The 19,679-nt window shown below is 48.4% G+C and overlaps 1 protein-coding gene across 2 annotated transcripts in view; it reads left to right on the top strand.

Moving 5' to 3' along the window:
* Positions 1–18,927, top strand: part of CAPZB (capping actin protein of muscle Z-line subunit beta) — a 57,273-nt gene extending 38,346 nt beyond the window's left edge. The window contains exons 5-10 of one of the 2 annotated variants that reach the window (XM_039563815.1): positions 6,367–6,508; positions 7,037–7,153; positions 13,852–13,917; positions 14,948–15,024; positions 16,085–16,197; positions 18,082–18,927. In XM_039563815.1, coding sequence (XP_039419749.1) covers positions 6,367–6,508; positions 7,037–7,153; positions 13,852–13,917; positions 14,948–15,024; positions 16,085–16,187 — 505 coding nt within the window. In that variant the 3' untranslated portion in view covers positions 16,188–16,197; positions 18,082–18,927. The remainder of the gene's footprint in view (positions 1–6,366; positions 6,509–7,036; positions 7,154–13,851; positions 13,918–14,947; positions 15,025–16,084; positions 16,198–18,081) is intronic. The other variant, XM_039563816.1, reaches the window with a different exon arrangement.
* The last annotated feature ends 752 nt before the right edge of the window (positions 18,928–19,679 follow it).

The following is a 19,679-nucleotide window of genomic DNA, read 5'->3' as shown; positions in this document are numbered from 1 at the left end:
TTGGATTAGGAGGTCAGCACTGATGATGCAGCATTGTCCTCAAACACTGCTCTCTGAAGGCTTTCAATCCCTAGGAAGAAATTACTTACATTCAAAAATGAGATGAAATTTTAAACTGTCAGTTTATTGCGATCTGGAATTTTTGAACTGGTGGTCTCTAATAATACTTGGTGTTGTATGGACAGAGATTTACCTCATGCCCTCACAAATGTACAGTGTTGTAATTATGGAATTTGGAGACAGAGTAACTTACACAACAGCAGCCTTCTGGTGGCAGATCTGCTATAGAACTCTTCTGTTAGAAGAATTGATGTCACGTGAAATCTGCAGCCTGCAAGGATTTTGGCAAACTTAAACCACGACACAGAAGATCTCAGCAGTCTCTTCCCCTCCCGTGCATGTTTGGATTTCAGCTGGCAGAGTCTGGGATGTGGCAGACTGGGGGTGGCTGAAGCAGTGTCTGTGCTGCCTGAGGATGGCCACAGGCGGAGGGTTTGGAAGCCGTCAGAGCTTCCTGGTGTTAATGAAGCAGTTCCTCCTTTGGACACGTTCCAGAGTGACCCCTTGTCGTGCTCATTAGGTGGCTGATGGAACTCTTTCCAGGTGACTTCTCCAGAGGGATTTGGTTGTTAGTTTCCATCTGCCAACAGCAATCGGATGGGAAGGAAAACGTGAGCAGTACGCTGTTTTTATTAAATAATGAAAGGTGCTAGAAAGCACAAATTGGGAGGTGCTGGGAGACTTTCAGCCTTCAGGATCCCATTGTTTGGTTACTGTTTTCCTTACTTGCAGAATTCCTGCACTTCACAACTCTGCTGAGCAGTTTGAGTCATCCCACCATGGTCCAGATGTGTGCTTTTAAGTACAACTGGCATTGAAGTTACACATACCTAACTGGATTGGTATGTTTGCTCCAGGGATTTTTGCACCTGTGTATGCTGGAAAGAATTCCTGTAAAATACCTGTACAGAGCCCCCAAGCGTAATTTGGGCTGAGTTCATCAAGTGGGGTGCAAAACCCATGGGCTGTCCACAGACATTTTACCTTCTTCATTTTAAGTCTCTGGGTGAGATTGTGGAAGTGTTCCACAGTTGTGCTCCTGGGGCCAGGGAAGGAGAGAGGAGCTGTAAATCATCTGGACTCACAGCAGTGGGAGAAGTGTCACATCCTGGCTCGTTCCTGGTACCAGCCTGTCCTTTCATTACAGAACAGGCTCCTGAGCCTCGTCACTCGACAGCTGGAAGGAGGCAACAATCATTTAGGGACAACTGATCTCCTGAAGAATTTGTTCCTCCTCCAGCTTGAGGTGTGAGATTGCAGGGGATTTGTTGAACACCTGGGCAATGCTTTGGGTTTGGTGGAAGGTGGGTTGCTCAAATTTGCCACTTCCTTTGTGTTTCTGTTGCGATTCCTGTGCTGGTTTGAGGCGACAGGGAAAGGGCTCGGTGGGAGTTGTGCCGAGTCACCTGCCACTCCAGCCTTCTGTTGCCATAAGAGTTGGAATGTTTGCTTCCCCACCTCGGCATTTAGGAAATGTTTTGGGTTGCTGCGAGACACCAGCTGCTCACGCTGTGACTTCAGTCATTGTCACTCTTGGAAAAACATGTGTAGCTCAACGCTCAGTATTTTCCTTTGGGGTAAGATTTTTAAATGCCAGTTTTCTCGGAAGTCTGTTGATCTAAATAGCTGGAGACATTTCCCTTTCTATGCTGAACTTCTGTAGCTGGAAGAAATAACTATGTGACCTTTAGGGAATAAAAGAAAATACATTTTTCTGCTTTAAATGAGCCAGTTTGAAACCCTGTGCAAGCCCTTAGAAGGTTTGCAGGGCCAGGCTGAGGTTCCAGGTGTTGGTGCTTTGGCGTCAGGGGGTTGGGAGAGCCATAAGCCACAGACTTTTTGTCTCTGGCTCTCAGCTACTTGCTGGAAAACACACAAATGTTTTTATGGATGGGTGATTTGGTTCTGAGGTGTAATTGAAAGTCAGAGCGTGCTTTTATTGCTGTGTGGTGGAAAGTAATTTTCTCCACACGGGGTCCAAGATCCGTTGGTGAGGCTTGGGAGGAGCAGAACGTTATCAGGAGGGTCATGGGGCCTTTTCTGAGCTGTCCTTCAGTGGTAAAACAAAGTGATTAATCTGCCCTCCTTTCCTGAGGTCTGTGCTGGAAGCTGGGGGATTTCCTCCCCTATCACATCCCTCTTGAAGTTACAGCTTTGTTCTGGCCACAGCCTCTATTTCATGGGTACAGCTCCGGCTCCTCAGACAAGTTTCCATCCTGTGTCTCCACCCGCTTCAACTTCAAACACTTCATAAAGCTTTGGATCACTCTTAGCTTAAATATTTTCTTTTATTCTTGCATTTGTAAAGTAGGTCAGTCTTAAGTGTGACATTTTTTGTATAAAACAGCTTTTTCCAGGAGTTCTGTGGTTGATGAGTAACGGATATAAAAATTCAGTGTTTGATCATGACATTAAAACTATAATTGATTTTGAGTGAACTGCTGTTCTGAATTCTGTAAAGAGAATGAATGATTACTTTGGGCCTTATGCCTTTTAGTCACCTTCCTGGGCAGCCTTACAAAAAGTTATTTTCCCAGAGGTAGAACACTGGCTGTCCTCTCCAAGGACAGGGATGTCACTTGGTCTAGGTCATCTTTTAAGGTCCTTCCAACTGAACCCAGCTATGATATCGTTTAGCAGTGTTTTGGTTGTTAATAAAGGGATATGACAACCATAAAATGATGATTTTTCATTGTTTTATAACAAGCTTTTGTCTGTAGGTAAAGCCTGATTGATCTTGATTGAAACATCCTGGATTGATCGGTGTCCCTAGGCAGAGAGCAACGATAGCCTTGCTTTGAAGCTGTCCTTTGAGATTGGTTTATCCCTTGGGGATGTTTCTGAGGTACCACAATGTGAATTCCTCCTACTGGAGGCCTCCTAAGCATCCCAAAAGCATCTGCTGGTCGCTTGGATGCTTTGGGAGAGGGCAGTTGTAGCCAGGTAGGGGTCGGTCTCTTCTCTCAGGTGACAAGAGGAAACAGCCTCAGGTTGTGCCAGGTGAGGTTTAAGTTGGATATTAGGAAAAAATTTTCAGGGAAAGGTTTGTAAAGCACTGGAACAGGCTGTCCAGGGCAGTGGTGGAGTCGCCACCCCTGGAAGTGTTCAGAAAACCTACAGATGTGGCACCTGGGGATGTGGGTTAGTGCTGAACGTGGTGGTGCTGGGCTGATGGTTGGACTTGATGACCTTAAAGGGCTTTCCCAGCCTTAAGGATTCTGTGATTCCAGCTTCCAAAGAGGACAGGTTGCCTTTTCCAGCCACGGTTGTGCAGGAGGATCAGGGACATCCAGAACAGGCCACCGAGGAAAGAGATGTTCCATCCAGGAGCTTTAGTGCACTGCTGCGACTGCTGCGTGTGACTCTGGGCCTGTGCTCTGCCCTGCCCATCCATTTCTGCAACAGAGAAGATCCCAGTTTATGCCTTCCTGGAGCCTTTTCCAAGCTGGTTCCTCTCCTGCTTGGATTTCAGTGTGTGCTGCATTTCAGTCCGTGGTGAAGGGGTTTCTTGGAGGAAGCCCAGCCTTCCTGCAGCAAATCCAAGTCCACAAATGTCAATTTAAATTCCTCCCAATCTGACATCCTGTTTTCTATTATGGACCAATTAGCCTGTGGCACCTCTTTATTTTTCTTTAAAAAAAAAAAGCCAAAACCAACAGGTTCCAAGGAATGTTCCCCTCTCCAGCTGTGACTTTCCTGGGTTCAGAAATCCCACTTCAGTGCTGTGTGAGGAAGGTGAAATCCAGTGTAGTGGTCAGTGCTATTTATTTTCTCCCCATGAAGGAGGAGGGGATTTTGGAGTGATTCTGTAGTGCTAAAGCACAGAGGAGCCTTTGGATAATGTAAATCCTGGCGTGCCTTGGATTCAATCACTGGCATTGTTGTTCCAGTCTCCAGATCCTGGGTCTGGCCATGGCAAAGCAGCTTTATTGAAATAGCATGTTGGTATTTAAAACAATATTAATACTATATTTGATTCATTAGATCTCCAAAGGCAGTTAAAGCGTTTCCATGTGTGCGCTGTTGGTTCTGGCGGGGGGTTCTTCACATGGTTTTATGTGGTTTCAGACAACATTTTAGCACATTCTTAAAATACCCACAAAAGCCTTTATGTAAAATCTCATAAAGGTGAACCACATAAAAATTATTTTTTTCCTGTTTCATGTCATTAGGATCAAAGTACAGTAGGTAAGAATAAATTTCCCAAAACCTTGTTTCGGTCCCTCTCTTAATTAATGTTTCATGCTCGTAGCAAGGTTGTAAAGTGGGTAATGGGGAAACTGTCTGTGCACGCTGTAATGTTCTCAGTGCCTGCCAGTTTATTTTGAGTGGATTCACTGATACTGTATATGAAAAAGAATATGTTACATATATATTTTTTAAGCAATCTCACTCTGAGAAGGGACAATAACTGCTTCTCTCTGGCCTTTGATTCCCACTGCCAAAGGAGGGGTCACTTAGGTTGGAGCTGAGGTTCACTGCAGGACTGGAATTCCCATTAACTGCATTAACCAAAATCCATTTGGGAATTCCCCAGGGGATATAAAAAGGGTGTTTGTTGGTTTGTTAGGTTGAAGTTGCCTGCTGGAAGCCTGGCTTTAGCGTGGCTGGGCAGAAGAGGGCTTTGCTGTGTTAGCAGTGGCTGACAAGTGCCACGGAGCAGTGGGTCCTGAACTGGCAGGGCTGAGCTTGGTGAGGAGAGGCAGAGCCACCCATTGCAAATAAAAGGCTGTGGTGAGTTAGCAGGAAGTTGTTTACCCCTCCTGAGGTCAGCACTGGTTTGGATAGAGGCTTGGATGTCTGCAGTTAAAGGGAATTTGGGCTCTTTGGTAGCTCTGCCCTCTTGAAACACATTGGGCTGGTCTATGAGGGCAGGGAATGTGCTGGAAGTGTTGAAAGTGTCGCTGGCATTCACTTCCCAGTGCCTTTTCTCCTGACTGTTGGCAAGGGTGGGTTAATGTGCTCAAGTCCACAGTGCTTCGAGGTAGTACATGAGCTCCAAACTGTGCAGTAAATGGACTTTTAAGCACCATTCACAGCTGGAAGGCCTGTGGGTGGAAAGGAGGGGAGCACAGAGATTCGGTAATTGTTTCATTGGCCGGGAGGGATGATTGCCTCTCTTGCAGGAGAGGAGCCCGTGGTCACTCCCAGGTGTGTGTGACAGTCAGAGACAGAGCACAGACCAGGTTCATCTGCCTGGTCCTCTCAGCTGCTGGGGACTGTCAGTCCTGGCAGCTCCTTGTGTCTTTGGATGATGAGATTTTGCCCTCCTGCAGGCAATGAAAAGTCTGACTACCAACATTTTGTGTTGTTCATGAAGTTGCCTCTCCTCCTTTCCACGTGATCCTTGTGTGCCATGGTCATCCCTGAGATCTGAGAGTTGTGTGCCATGAAAGAGCATTTATTCCCTTTTCCTTCATCCTCCCTATGGCTGTTTGGTAACTGGAGAATGGAAGGGGTAAAGTGCTGTGGGTTGCAATTCCAGTTTTCTAGAAGACAAAATTACTCCTTGTGCATCTTTCTTCCAGCAGTCTTGGGTTGCTTACCATTATTTTATTAAGTGCATTTTCCATCTGCACCAGTGTCATCCAGAGGGAGTGGGGTTCCATGGATCCCATTGCTCTCTTGGTTTTCTGAGTGTACTTTTAGCAGCAGACACCTGAGATTGAGGCAGTCTGGTTTATTTTCTCGTGTTTCCCATATCTGATGCTGGAATAATAAAACCTCAACAGCATCTCTACATTTCTGAGATCCTTGGTTTCAGTTCTGCTCCCTTTGCAGTAAATCAATGTCAGCTTCACACAGACTTTTGAGGCAGCAACATAAAGTTACTTACTTGCTCCCTTTTGTCTTAATTAGTGAACTTTGCTGTAAAGAACTTCCAGACTTTGCCAATAGCGAGGGAAAAGAGGGGGAAAAAAAGACCAAATTGTAAAATAAAGCCTTACTCTCAGCCCACTTTGTAGCTCGTGCTTTTACCAGCTGTTGTAGGTAATTGGAATCAGAGGAATTGTTTGCTCAAGTCCTGTAGAATTCTGTACATAGCTCTGGTTCTCACCAGACCTTTGTTCTCCTTCAGAGAAATGTGCAGTTGTTTTGTAATTAAAGTCTCTGCATTATGAAGTGATTTGAACTGCTGTGTTTCTGGGTGTGTAACTGGGAGAGAGTGCTGTCTTGAAAGAAGAAAATAACCTGTATTAGGACTTAGAAATTGTGCTTATTTAAGATGATTGTTATTATTATCAATATCTGACTCTGGCTTGGGTCCTGCTTGCTTTTAACTTGCCTTTGGATTGCATCCTGCAGGTATTTTGAAGGTGGAGTCTCCTCTGTCTACCTCTGGGATCTGGATCATGGCTTTGCCGGGGTGATCCTCATTAAGAAAGCTGGAGATGGATCAAAGAAGATTAAGGGATGCTGGGATTCCATCCACGTGGTGGAGGTTCAGGTACAGCCTCTGGGGCAGCTGATACACGCAAGTGAAAACAAAACCCAGTTAATTCCAGACAATTAAGGAGCACAGGTGTTCTACTGAACAATGCAATATTGTGTCAGGGCTGTAAACTTCTTCCCCCTGTTAATTTTTGAAAATGCCCCGAAGCAATTTGGATAGAGATAAGTCAGGGCTGTAATCAAAAAGAATCCCAGAAGAATTGAAAGTATGTTACTTTCTGTGCATGTGATCCTGAGATTGGGGGGGTTTAACATAAAGGGCTACAGATAAATATCACTAATTAGGTAATAAAAACAAGGTAATAGGAGGGTAAATTGCTCTAACTAGGTTTGCTTTGGAAAATTAGAGAAAATTAGAGGAATGTACACATTTGGAATTGTCTTTAAGAGACAGTGCTGTATGAGGGGGGGTTAGACTGACCTGTCCTGTTGCTTGTGGGGTCTGCCAGGCCAGCCCCCATTCAGCTTTAGCAGGGATTTTAACCTTCTGTCTCTGTCCCCTTTTGTTCCCTTCCACTTGCAGGAGAAGTCCAGTGGCCGCACTGCCCATTACAAGCTGACCTCCACAGTGATGCTGTGGCTGCAGACCAATAAAACTGGCTCTGGTACCATGAACCTGGGGGGGAGCCTCACCAGACAGGTATGGCTGTGTCCTGCAGGGTGCTGGCAGAGCCAGGCAGCCCTTCCCTCACTTCCACACCCAGCAGCCCCAGTCAGGCACAAAAGCGTTGGTTTTGTGAGGTGTTGTATAAACATCTCTTCTCCTGCTGTTCTGCAGCCCAGTGAAATGGTGAATGCAGTGTGTAATTACCAGAAAGCCCCTTGAACTGTGCTTGACACAGTGGAGCTTGCAATTAAAAATACAGAACATTCAACAGGAGTTCAGACTTGCTTGTAAATCTCAGTTTGTCCTTTGGTATTCCTGAGTTTTATACTTCCATGCGTGTTGCAGATATTTTTATCTGTAAGATTTGCCCACTTTCTCACTGGAAGATTCCAATAGGATTATAAAAGTACAGGATGACCTCTTTTCTTATGTCTCTCTTTTAAAAGCCAGCAAAACCACTGTGAACAAACCTGTGTTTTGCACTGACTGTAGGATTTTTTAAGGACATCAATTATACAGTATCTTCCTTTAGTGTTTTCTTCCTGCAGTACCAGGACACTGATTTTAAAAAATCTCCTAAAAAAAATAAGATAAATCTGTCCTAAACATTTGGGTGTTTTGTGCCAGCATTAATTACTTTGATTGCCTCCTGAGAGCTGGTTTGCAGCAGGAAGGTGCCAGACTGGCTGATCTCAGCAGTGCTGCTGGGTCCCTGACAGGCAGCATCTCCTGAACTGGACTTCCTTGGGTGAAGCTGCTCCTGCCCCACCACCTGCCAAAGGCTTCTGTCTCCCTGCTGATGAATTGGGGTTGCTTTGGGCTGTGGAAGTCAGTGACTCGAGCGGAGTAATAAACTCTGGAGGACAGGAGGCACATTGTAAGGTCATGAGTGACTGGAGAGATTGGCAGCAGCTGAAACTCCTTTATGAGCCTTCCCAGGGCAGGCTGGGGCTTTCCATACAAAGGACAATGCAGACTCTGTTAAAAACCTCATGGTTTTGTACAGGTTTGAGCCAGGTGAAGGCAAGGAGGGTCTGGGATTGCAGAGAGGGACTGAAATTGGGTTAGTCTTGCACAGCTTGCCCCAGCCTGGGTGATTTTTCTTTCCACGTTGTTGACCTTGAAGAAGCTGATGGAAAAGCAACCGAAGGAAAAAGGCATCTGGAGACAGTTTTGAGCCTTTTTTTTTTGACTCTTTTTGCAGTAATTACACCCGAGTTATGGTGACCCGGACAAATATTTAATCACAGGCCTTGCTAATCCTGTAAATCAGAGCTGTGAAGTGCAGGCCAAGGGCTTGACTCTGGCCGTGGCCTCTGGAGCCCGAGCTGTGCCAAGGAAAACAAGGGCCTGTGGAGAATGGGTGTCCTCAGTACACCTTGGCCTGGGCTGCTGGGCCTTGTTTGGTTTGACTTTCCCTCTCAAAGCTTCGGTGGGGAGATTCATGCTTCTGTCATCATTTTAAGAGCAGAACATTGGATTCAGATGTGGTGCATTAAGCCAGGGCCTGGTTCCAATGTCAGTAACGGCGCAGCAGCGCCAGGGTGAGGATGCACACACGGCTCCTGCACAAACAGGGGAACCTGGGGGGCACATTCCAGCAGAAATCTGCAGTCTGCACTCTGCCTTGAGGTGTTCTGTGTGAGGAGGAGCTGTTTGTCCCCAGCTGGAAATTTACCTACAGCTGGACTAAACTCCTGACTGCAAAAGCTTGGGCTTTGCCCAAATCCAGTTTGCCACATCACCCAAGGGACTGCAAGTTTTATTTCAACTCTTTTGATCAGCCCTTTATACAGCCTGCAGCAAACTGAGCCACCAGAACATGGTTTTAGTTACCTCTTGGATGGCATGTTACAGTTTCACCTTGGCAATATCAGTAATATTTTGAAAAAACTTTGTACGTGGTAAATTTACATGGTTTTGGTCAACTCAGCGTTTAAGCTACTTGACCACCTTTGATCCTAAAATGAGAGTAGCAGATGTCCTCGTGTTTGAGAGGAAGCTTTTGAAGTGTTCACAAGCTCGGTCATATCCTGGCTTACAACCTGATGGCAGAGCAGCCTCGCAGTGCTTGCAGAGGGAAGTCTGCTGAGAGCCACTGCTGCGAAACCGGCTTGGCCTCGTAGCTGCAAGGGGGGTATTTTGTGAGTGCTGATGAGTGATTCACTTGGTGGCCAGGAGCAGGCCAAAGGAACGGCTCAGGGAATGCCACGTGGTGCAGCTGAGCTTGGAGCTGGAATAAGGGTCTGGGAATGGCTGGTCTGCGCAGTCACTTCCAGGAGGTGGGAGATTGTTGCCCTGCACCCGGCACAAACAGGGGCTTTTTGTTGCCTTTGGTCAAGACCATTTGGAAAAACTCTGCCTTTCTTGAATATCCCCAGACTCGGTCCTGCAAGGCTCCACTTGGGCTGTTCCTGAATGCTGCACTGAATTCTTGAGAATGATTTTTTTCCTCTCTCTTCAAGACACTGTGTTTGTTACTGTAGCTGCCCCCTGGATCCCTGGCAGTGTCCAAGGCCGGGCTGGACAGGGCTTGGAGCAGCCTGGGACAGTGGAAGGTGTCCCTGCCCATGGCAGGGGTGGCACTGGATGAGCTTTGATCCTTCCAACCCAAACCATTCCAGGATTCTGGGAGTCTCTTGGAGTGTTCCTGCAGCTGCCTTGGGGCCATGTGGTGGTACCTCCTGGGTCGATGCTGCTCAAAGGTCACATCCCTGGCCTGTGTCTATTTTATTTCATACACTGGCAGTTGACATCTCTCTTCCAGTGCCTTGAACTACTTTTCCTTGGTTTTCCCAGTGCAGTTTTTCATCTGCTACAGTATGAGTTGTCTCTGTTTCTAGGAGGAAACAAACATTTTACATTTGTGAGTGGACAGAGTAAGGAAAGGGATTCAGCCTGTTTTAGGAAGCTGAAAACTCCCCTTGGTGTAGCTTTGATTTAGTTCACTTGGCAGATTTTGGAATGTCAGGTTTTTGCTTTATCAGTTCAATTACAGAATTCCAGAGTCTGTCCTGATCCAGTAGAGAAGTGGGTGTATAAACACACACAGGAGTGTGCAACACAGACCCCTGTGTGTTGTCACATCCACTCCTTTATATAATTTATCTGTATGCATAATTGCTTTATGTATGTGCAGGTATTAACTTACCCTGAGAGGATGAGATCGATTCTTAGCCAGCTCCAGGCACACAGGATCCATGGATTGTAATTCTGCCCTGAAAACTTCGGGAGAGTTAAAGCTGAAGTGACGTCCTCACACTGGGCACTTCATTAGGTCCTGGCTGCAGCAGTGCCTCTGTAGGGCAGAGACTCTCCCTTGCCCAGTTTGGCTGTAATTTTTAGGAACAAATGTTGTTCTCCATAAATACTGCCAGAGAGGACGCAGAGAGCAAGACTTGCAGGGAAATGAAACGTGCCAGCAGCTTTTCAATTACCTTGCACGTTCTCTGGGGACTGCAGGTACCTCCCACCCCTCCTGATTGAAGCCAGATGTTTGGCAGATGATTTCCCTGGCAGATTTCGGGGTCCTGTCCCCTTTGTGTACACTGGAATCGCTTGTGTCGTTCACCATGGCTCCGAACGGCTTTGGCTGCGTTTTGAGCTTTCATTAGGCTGCACTTTTATTTAAGGTAAGAGCAGCTGTGTGATCCTGTTTCACTTCATGCAAAGGAGATGTAAAGGCTCCCCATTTCCTGGCAAACAGTCAGCACTGCACTTTGCTGGATGGGCTTCTGCAGCCCCCTCCTCCCAAGCAGGACGAGCAGGTGCCTTCCTGAGCTGTCCTCGTGCACAAAGAACCTGTGTGTGGGTTTCCTGAGCCAGGATGAGCCCTGAGGAAGTGAGTTTGCTGAGAAAGAAGTTGGCTCCAAACCTACAGTTTATTTGTATTTGGAGATGTGGGAAGGGGAGGATGTAAAGTCATAGGGAAGTGAGGCCTGAGATTTGGGATTAAAGTAGCACAGACATGTTGATTTTTGAACTTGGAACACTCCCTAGCGAGGACAGGAGGTTTTGCAGAGCTGGATGAAGGCTGGGCTGTGCAAACTGAGCAGTCCCTGTGAGCAGGAAGAGCTGCCCTGGGATCTGCTGCTGCTCAGTGAAACCCCAGCAGAGCCATTGTGCCATTTATCATCACAGGGAAATCCCTGGGCAATTAGGAGACTCATCCCTTTCCATCAAGGGCAGCTTTCATGGAAAGGCCCATCCCACCGACTTCCAGATGTTGTAGCTTTTATTTTCCACCAGTGGGATCTTCTTGTGATCTTGGAGCTCCCCCTCAGCTCCTGGAGTCTCTCTCATCACCAGCTGAGCAGTGTTTGGGTGCGGGGACAGCAGGGATGTGCTGACAGGGGTTGTCTAGGGAATTATTTCTGCCTGACTTTCCTGTCATGAGGGTGGGGAGGCCCCGGCACCTCTCAGGCTGCCCAGAGCAGCTGTGGCTGCCCCTGGATCCCTGGAAGTGTCCAAGGCCAGGCTGGGTCAGTGGAAGGTGTGGTGGAATGGGATGGGCTTTGAGGACTCGTATGGATTTCACAGAGGTTCAGTTCTGTAATAGTTTAGAAAAAAGGAGCAGAGGAGTTGAGGAGGTCTGGAAAGTGGCAGGTAAAGGTCATGTAGCATCCCCAGGTTTGCCCATGGTTATGGCTGAAGAGTTTGGCAGAGGAAATGGGATGTGTTTGGTTACATTGGTGAGAGCAAATCTCCATGAAGGGATGTGGTCAGTTCTGAGCAAGCCCTGCAGAGATCACAACCTCCATTTATCTGGTTATAGTTTGAAATAAGTGCTGGAGAGACAGGCCAAATTTTGCCTTACTGATATCCAAATAATTCCACATATTTTCCACCTGGAGCCTTCAGCCTGCCCACTGCTTTGGGAGCCCTTGGCACACGTTGCTGTTTGTGTTTCATTAAAGGGATTTTCACTTTGCTCCGTGGCCAGAGCAGCTGTGGGTGTTGTTGGCTTTTCAGAGCAAAATGGAGGATGAGTTCCCTTCTACCTTCCCTGGTATTTTCAGACACTTTCATGATGAAACAAAGTGTTTATCCAGCTTAAATATCTCTCTTGGTATTATTCCTCCAAATAACGCTTACAGAAAGCCCAGACAGCTGCTTTATTCCGTGCAGGAAACATCCAAAGTGACCAGCCAGCCCTCGAGCTATCCCAGAGGAGTGAGTTTCCCTGTGAGTCAGACTCAGAGCAGATGGCTGGGGGAGCCAGGCAGGGGAGCCAGGCCCTGGATCTGCCGCGGGAGGGCCGGGACTGGGCTGGGACTGGGCCGGGACTGGGCTGGGACTGGGCCGGGACTTGGCTCAGCCTGGGGTTTGGCTGAGCCCAGCAGGCAGGTGGGGAGTGACAGTGGGGAGATGAGCTGCTCCTTAACATCAACCTACAGAGGGAATTTCCTCTTGAAGCAAACCAACCCCTGTATTTAAGCAGCAAAAGTCCTGCTGCTGCTTGAGCCTGTGCAGTGCCAGCCACCGGAAGGAACCTTTAAAAACCCCAACAACTCAACAAAACCCAACTGTTTGTAGGACATGGCTGATCCTGACTCTGCACTCCATTAAACAGCCTCTCGTAACATCTGGCCTTCCAGAGCACATAAAAATGTTTTCCTTCTGGCAGCAGTTTTTATGGAGATGTAATAATACACGTTTTTCAAAAAAAATTAATTCTATTTTCAGATTCTGCTTCTTACCATGGAGCTGGGCCTGTCCAGGTGTGGAGGAGGCACAGCAGGGAGCCTGTGGCAGTAACTGCCCCAGTGCCAGCTCCCAGCTGCCCCAGATTTGGGCAATTTGCTGATGGTTCCCAAACTGCCCATAATGTGTGTGTTTGTGTAGTTGAGGTTTACACTGTCCCTGCACTGCAGCTGGATCCCTTCTCCAGGCAACGTGTCTCCACTCCATGTAAACAGTCTAAAGGCACAATTAAACGTCCTGCTGCTCTTTCTCCCTCTCTTCCAGGTTATCTTTTGCCTTCGGGGGTCCAACTAAATTACACGCTTCCCCAAGCCTGTTACAGACTTGGCTTATTAGCAGAAACCTGTAGCTGGCCCAGATTTTTAAACTCTGCCCTGAGGGAGGGATAGGAACAGATGGATAAGAGAATTCAGTGGGATTAGTAAAACCCTTTGAAGACTGTTCTTCCCACTACATTTGCCTCCCAGTTTTGTTTTCATGCTGCCTCAGCAAATCTTGCTGAGGTTCCTGGGTCTGATGTTCGTTGTTCAACAGCTTGGCTGTGTCTTGGCCACAATTTTCACCTCAAGAACTGGGGAAGATGGACTTTCCCTTAGCACAGACCATGGAGGGCCATGGCATGGATGTTCCATGAGGCAAAGTCAGATGGAATCAAGCGAGTGTTGCAGCTGCAGTTCCAGCTCCCAGTTCTGATGTTGGGGTGAAAGATCTCGCCTGCCTCAGGGACCTGTGTCCTGTTCACTGAGGGCACTGGGGTCTTTGTCCACTTCAGTTGTTCCAGCTCTGAATTTCTCCTGCAGAAGACCCTTGGCTGTTGTGGGGTCTGTCTGAGCAGGGGTTGTTTTGATTCCTGGTTTTTATTCCACCACATCTCCGTTACCAACATGTGCCCGTGGCAAGTGCTGGCAGTTCCTCACCGTGTTCTCCTCTGCTTGCACACTGGAGGAGCTGGTGAGACCCTTCCCCCACCGCTCCTGGACACTGCCCTGGGATTCCTGTGACAGATGGGTCTGTGCTTTCCTTTGCAGATGGAGAAGGACGAGACTGTGAGTGACTCCTCTCCGCACATAGCCAATATCGGGCGCTTGGTAGAGGTGAGTGAGGTTCTTCTGCCCAGATTTGGCCCCATCCTTCAGAATTTTGTTGCTTTCTCTTTACAAACAGCTTTTTCGTTCCTGTTGTTGCTCGGTGTGTGATGGCTCAGTGCTCTCCTTCCATCACTTCCAGCTGTTTGTGGGTACAAAGCCACCCCTCTGCCCTTGGTGTTGTGTCAGCTCTGCAGTGACCTCCTGGGAGATGGGTGTTCCTTTCCTGAGCACTAATTAACAACTTCCCACCCTTCTGCAGCCGCTTTTGGGGAGAATTATTTCAAGTCAGGTTGCTACACACCACTGTCCCTTGGACTGAAAGTTCAGTGTGTGTCAAGTGCTTATGGAGTCCCCTGGGATTGGGTTTAGTGTTGGATTTTGTGGCAGCTGCTCAGAAGGTGCAGCACCACTTTGCTGTTTCACTGCTCTGTCCTGAGTGAAGGTGTTCCACATTTCCTTGATGGTTATAACCAAGAAAGGAGGAAATTCTCAACTGTGATGCATTTTTAAGGGAACTGGGAAATTAAAGAAAGGCAGCTGCTACTTTTTGGATCCCTTTTTAAAGTTTTTTGCTTGAGTGAAAGCAACGTAACAAAAAAAAAGCTGCTTTGTTACAAGATCTCTCTCAGAGCTCTGTCCTGGAGCTTTAAGGAACGAGTCAAAAACCCAAAGTCACCCCTCAGCACAGAACTGTGGACTGTTGGTTATCCTGAAGGACTGACTTGGCACTTGGAGTCCGTCCAGTGCACGGGCAGGCTGGGGCGAGAGGCGTTTTCCTTCTCAGCAGAACGAGGAATGCTGGAGAGAAGCTGCCCTCTCGTGGTGCAGAGAGGTCCGAGCCTGGAGAGATGGGCTGGGAGGAGGGAGCAGGAACAAAGCCTTTGACAGGGGCAGAGAGGCTGGGTCCCTGTGGGTTTGGGGGAATCTGAGTGCTGGGGGTGCTCCGGGTGTTGTGGTCACAGGGACGCCAGTGCTGCACCATCCCTGCCAGCAGCTGAGGTGACTAAAGAGCTGCTGTCTTACTTTTTTTTCCCAGGACATGGAAAACAAAATCAGAAGTACACTGAATGAGATTTATTTTGGAAAAACAAAGGACATCGTTAATGGGCTGAGGTAAGGGAGCTGCAGTGGGTGGGGGACCCTTCCCATCCCTGTGGTGCCACCCCAGCCTTGAGCTGCTTTTGTTTCCCCTCCCTGTGCTTTGGGACAGGATTTGCTGTGTGGAGTTCAGGGAACTCTTCTATTGCAGAAACCTGAAGCAATGTTTTAATCCCTTGTTCCCTCACAGGGAGTGAAACAGCCCAACTAACACTTGTACTTTCAGATTATTTTTCATCAGTTTTATTCTTCACAGTCCTGCAAGCTGCACTTGAATTCTGTCTTCTCTTTCTGCTACCCTTAAAAACAGTCCCAGAATTAAGTCATGACATGACTTAAGTTAAGACATGAGTGGTTTGTGGTATTTAGACTTCGATTTAAATTCTGTTGTTCTCTCAATACCACTGGTCAAAATACAGTGTATGAGAAGAGATTAAATTCCCTCTGCCCTTTGTGGAGGGAAACTGTGCTGTGCTTTTCAATCCCTGCTCATTCCTGGGCAGGAATTGGACATGGAAATCCCAAGCTGGTAATTCTCATGCTCACAGAGGAAAGCACAGAACTGTGATGCCAAATCACTTCTCTGTAAAGTGCAGAGAGACCTCCCAGCACAGTGGGATAATGTAGAATAACCAAAGGGCACAAATAAATGCTCTGCTCTTCTCTCACACACTGAGATGTGGAAGAAGAGAGAAAAATGTGTTAATTAAATACTTGTTCTGCCGCAAGCCCAGCTCAGAACAGCCTCAGTTTCCTTTGTGCTGAGCAGGGTTTAGCCAGGAAGCATTTATTAACCTCAGAGGGAATCTGTAATAAGAGTCTTTCTCTTGTGAGCATTGCCTTGAGCCGTTGTGGTTGAATCTCTGCTGTCTCCCCATCCCTCAGTCTCAGTCCCGGCCCTGTGGGCAGCTCCTGATGGAAACACCTGGCTCCTCCAGCCTTTCCCTGCTCCTTCTCACCTGTGTGTGTCCCCTTCTCCTCCCTGGTGGCTCCCAGAGCCCCAGCTCCGTGTTACTGAGCTCTTCTGACTGTTCTTTTCCCTGTTTGCTCCCTGGTTTCCCACTGCTCTCTGTAGATCTATCGATGCTATTCCCGACAACCAAAAGTATAAGCAGTTGCAGAGGGAACTTTCTCAAGTGTTGACCCAGCGCCAGATCTACATCCAGCCTGATAACTAAACCAATCCAGGTACCCTCGCTGCCTGTGAGGTGTGAGCCAGCACTAAACCAGGACTCACCAGCCCAGCCCCTGCATGGTAACCGGGAAGAACTAACCCCTAATCCCGCAGGCGGAGCGGCCCCGGCGCCGCCCGCTCAGCCCCGGGTTCCTTCTCAGTGCGGCCTCTGAACGCTGGGCTTCTTGTTTCAGCTGTTGGCTCCTCCCCCGTGGAAACCTCACGCTCGGAACTGTGGCAGGATTTAGCACTTTGCACTCTGGCTTGGGAGCAGGAAAGGGGCCCGTGGTCCCATGCCTGGAGTGGTGTTGGATTGGGCTGATCCCATCCAGAAGCCCCGGGACTCTGTCCCTTGGGCACCAGCAGTTTCTTACACCTGTGGTACACCACTTCCGTGGAGAAATTCCCTGTAATCCCAGTGTCCTCCCTGCAGAATGAAATCTCGGGAGTCTCACAGTTTGGAAAACAAAAATGACTGGTACTTCCCATGACTTCAGAGTAAATGTGCGCTCGCCCACACGCCCGTCCCCATGGGCCTGGTGGATTTTGAATTTCCGTGGAGCTTGAAACCCAGTCCTGCTCAAGCTCACTCAAACATTCCCAGCCTCCACTTGCTTGTGCTCTGCACAGCCTCCAAGGGGATTTGTTGCTGTGCTCTCGTTTGCTCTGGAGCTCTGAGTGTCAGGGGCGCACGGCAGTGACTAACCCTGAGCCAGCCTAACCTTCCACTCCAGTTCTAACGAGTTACAGATGTTTTTTCAAACACATTCAGCTGACAAAGGGGGAAACTCACTGTTTGTTGATAGGGGCCAAGAACCACTGCAGCCTGTGACAAATGCAAATATAAATGTATATGTTCTTATTAAAGCAGCAGAAGTCTCCAGAGGCAAGAGAATGGAAATACTGTTATAAAAATGGTAGGAAAATCACCACCACAAAGAGCAGCCTTGTTTACAGGAGACAGCAACCAGGGAAAATAAGGTCGCTCTGAATCACAGAATCCCAGACTGGTTTGGGTTGGAAGGGCCCTTAAAGCTCATCCAATTCCAACCCCCTGCCACGGGCAGGGAGATCTTCCACTATCCCAGGTACTGTAAAGGCTGGGAATTGTGGTTTAGGTGGAGAGAAATCCTACCCAACTGCATCCTTCCACTTCTCTGTGGTAGCCACTCTGGAAGAGTCTGGTTCTTGATAGAACCCATTCTATCAATTTATTTAAGAGAGGCCTTTCTAAAAGTGGAAATTACTTACTGTCTCATTGAAATCAGAGGTTCCTCCACAGCAGCTCCCAGGGCACCGAACCCAGGTGATTCCTGAAAGGTGGAGCTTTTGCTGTGTACTTGCAGACAAAGGGAAGCCCTGCAATAACCTTGTGACAGTATCTCTGCTCTTCTTCCGCTGCTTTGATCCCTCATTCCTTAGGGAAGGTACAAAAAAAGGCAAACTGGACACCAGAACCTCTGGTTGCTTTTCCCACCGGTGCAAAGGCCAGCGGGAGGTTCCGAGGCGAGCCTGGGTGAACAGTCTGCAGAAGGGTCAGAGCTCCCTGGCCCGGCCCTTCTCCTGCCTGGGGCTGGGTTTTCTCTGGGGGAGCAGGAGCACCTAACCCCTTCGCTGTGGGATGCTGGGCTTCTTCCCGTCTGTAACACAAAACGTTGGGAATCTCCCTCCGGCAGCCTGAGCGGAGCTGGGGGGGAAGCCTTTGGTGCCATCCTTGCCAGAGTGAGTTTTGTTTTGTGTTCTCACTGAGTGCTCACGTTGCCTTCTGCTTCCCGGGGTCCAGCAGGCAGAGCTGAGCCTGGCCTGAGGGGCTTCTCCTTCCTCCTGACTCCCAGGACTGTTCCCAACCCTTCCCTCCCCTGCGCCGCCTCTGACCCGCCTTTCCTTCTTCCCCGCAGGTCTGTGCAGACTTTTGCAGACAAATCAAAACAAGAAGCTCTTAAAAACGACCTGGTGGAGGCTTTGAAGAGAAAGCAGCAAAGTTAAAGTCCTGTCCGTGCTAACCAGCCATGCCATGCACTCGTTAGATTCCTTTCGTAGAGAATCATCCCCCGCCCTTTTCTGTTCGTCACGTCACGATTTGCATCCAATACTCTCCATGCAGCGCCATCCTCTCCCCATGAATAAAGCTGTACAAACTTTTTCAGTCTCTGAGGCCTACTTTGCACCACATTTTACTATCGAGACCTTAGGCTATGTTTCTGTAGAAGTCCATGTATTATTTTTCTTCCCCCCCCTCCCACCCTCCCCCATTTATATGCATCACCACGGATCATTGTTTGTCTTTTCCTCCCTCACCCCCTCCTGCCTTTTGTTACATTGGTGTAAAAAATGTAAAACAAAAATTTATTAAATACTGTGGTGTGTGAAAGAGGAAGAACTGGAAAAACAAAAAAAAAAAAGAAAAATAATCTATTCCGCGTATGTTTGGGGGCTGGGCACAGGGGCTGGCTGGAGGGAGGGAAGAGAGGGTGTTCCTTGGGGTTGTACGATGCTGAGTAACCCAGATGTGCAGGAGATGGTGATTTGGAGACCTGCTGAAAGTTCTGCTCTTCTATAGCCTGGTTCCAAGGCGCTTTTCTGTCAATTTTTATGGAATGCAAAAGGGGTTTTTGTTTTGATTTTTTGTTTTTTTTGTAAAGCTTAAATTGAATCTACATCTGATACTTGAGCCTCCATACTAAAAAATGGAAAAAAAAAAAGAAAAAAAAAAGACTAAAACAATAAAAACAAAAAAAATCCCAGGAAGAAGCGTGTGTGTGGTTGTGTCCTCCTTGTTTCTCTTTCCTTCCTTGCAGGGTTACTTGGGGTTTGTTGTTTGTCCCACATCCAGAAGCGTTTGTCTGGAAGGGGCTGTGATGTCCCACTGCTGCTTGGACCCGTGTCACTCACGGTCCAGCTGCCCTTGGGAGCTGCTGGGATTCATGCTCCAGGCAGCCAGCAGACGTGGAAGGGGTGCGTTCAGGGGAGAGGGCGCAGTCCAGCTCTGCTGGGTGTGCTGAAAAGTGGGGCACCTGTGTGTCCAGCCCTGCGCAGAGGGGCTGTGCTGGCCTGGGTGGTTCCTCCCATCGGTGCTGACCCAAAAGCTCCTGCCCTGGTCCCTGTGTCACCTGTGACCCTCCCCCAGCGTCGCCTCCTGAGCCCTCGGTGGGCAGAGGGAGCTGGCACAGCTTTGGGTTCGTTCCCTGCCTGCTCCAGGCTTTGGTTGTACCAAACCCAATCCTGGCAAAACTGGGGAAGCACATAAAGATCTGCTGGGCTCCTCCTGCCCCTGGCTCTGGGAATTGCCCTCTGTGTGGCCCTCTGCAAGTGGGGGCTGTTGGCATTAACACTGATTGATTAATTAACGTGCTCTTGTGACGTGACCTGTGTCCCCCCCCGACTCCTGCACGTGGCCAGAGTTCACCCGGAGCCTGCAGAGGGTACCAGAGCTCCTGTGGGACACAGGCTGGGAAAGGACAGTGCCCTGGGATCCCACAGGGAACACTCTGGGATG

This window comes from Corvus cornix, chromosome 21 (assembly GCF_000738735.6).
Source record: "Corvus cornix cornix isolate S_Up_H32 chromosome 21, ASM73873v5, whole genome shotgun sequence".
NCBI classification, from domain to species: domain Eukaryota; kingdom Metazoa; phylum Chordata; class Aves; order Passeriformes; family Corvidae; genus Corvus; species Corvus cornix.
This window is presented reverse-complemented; position numbering and strand designations above follow the sequence as displayed.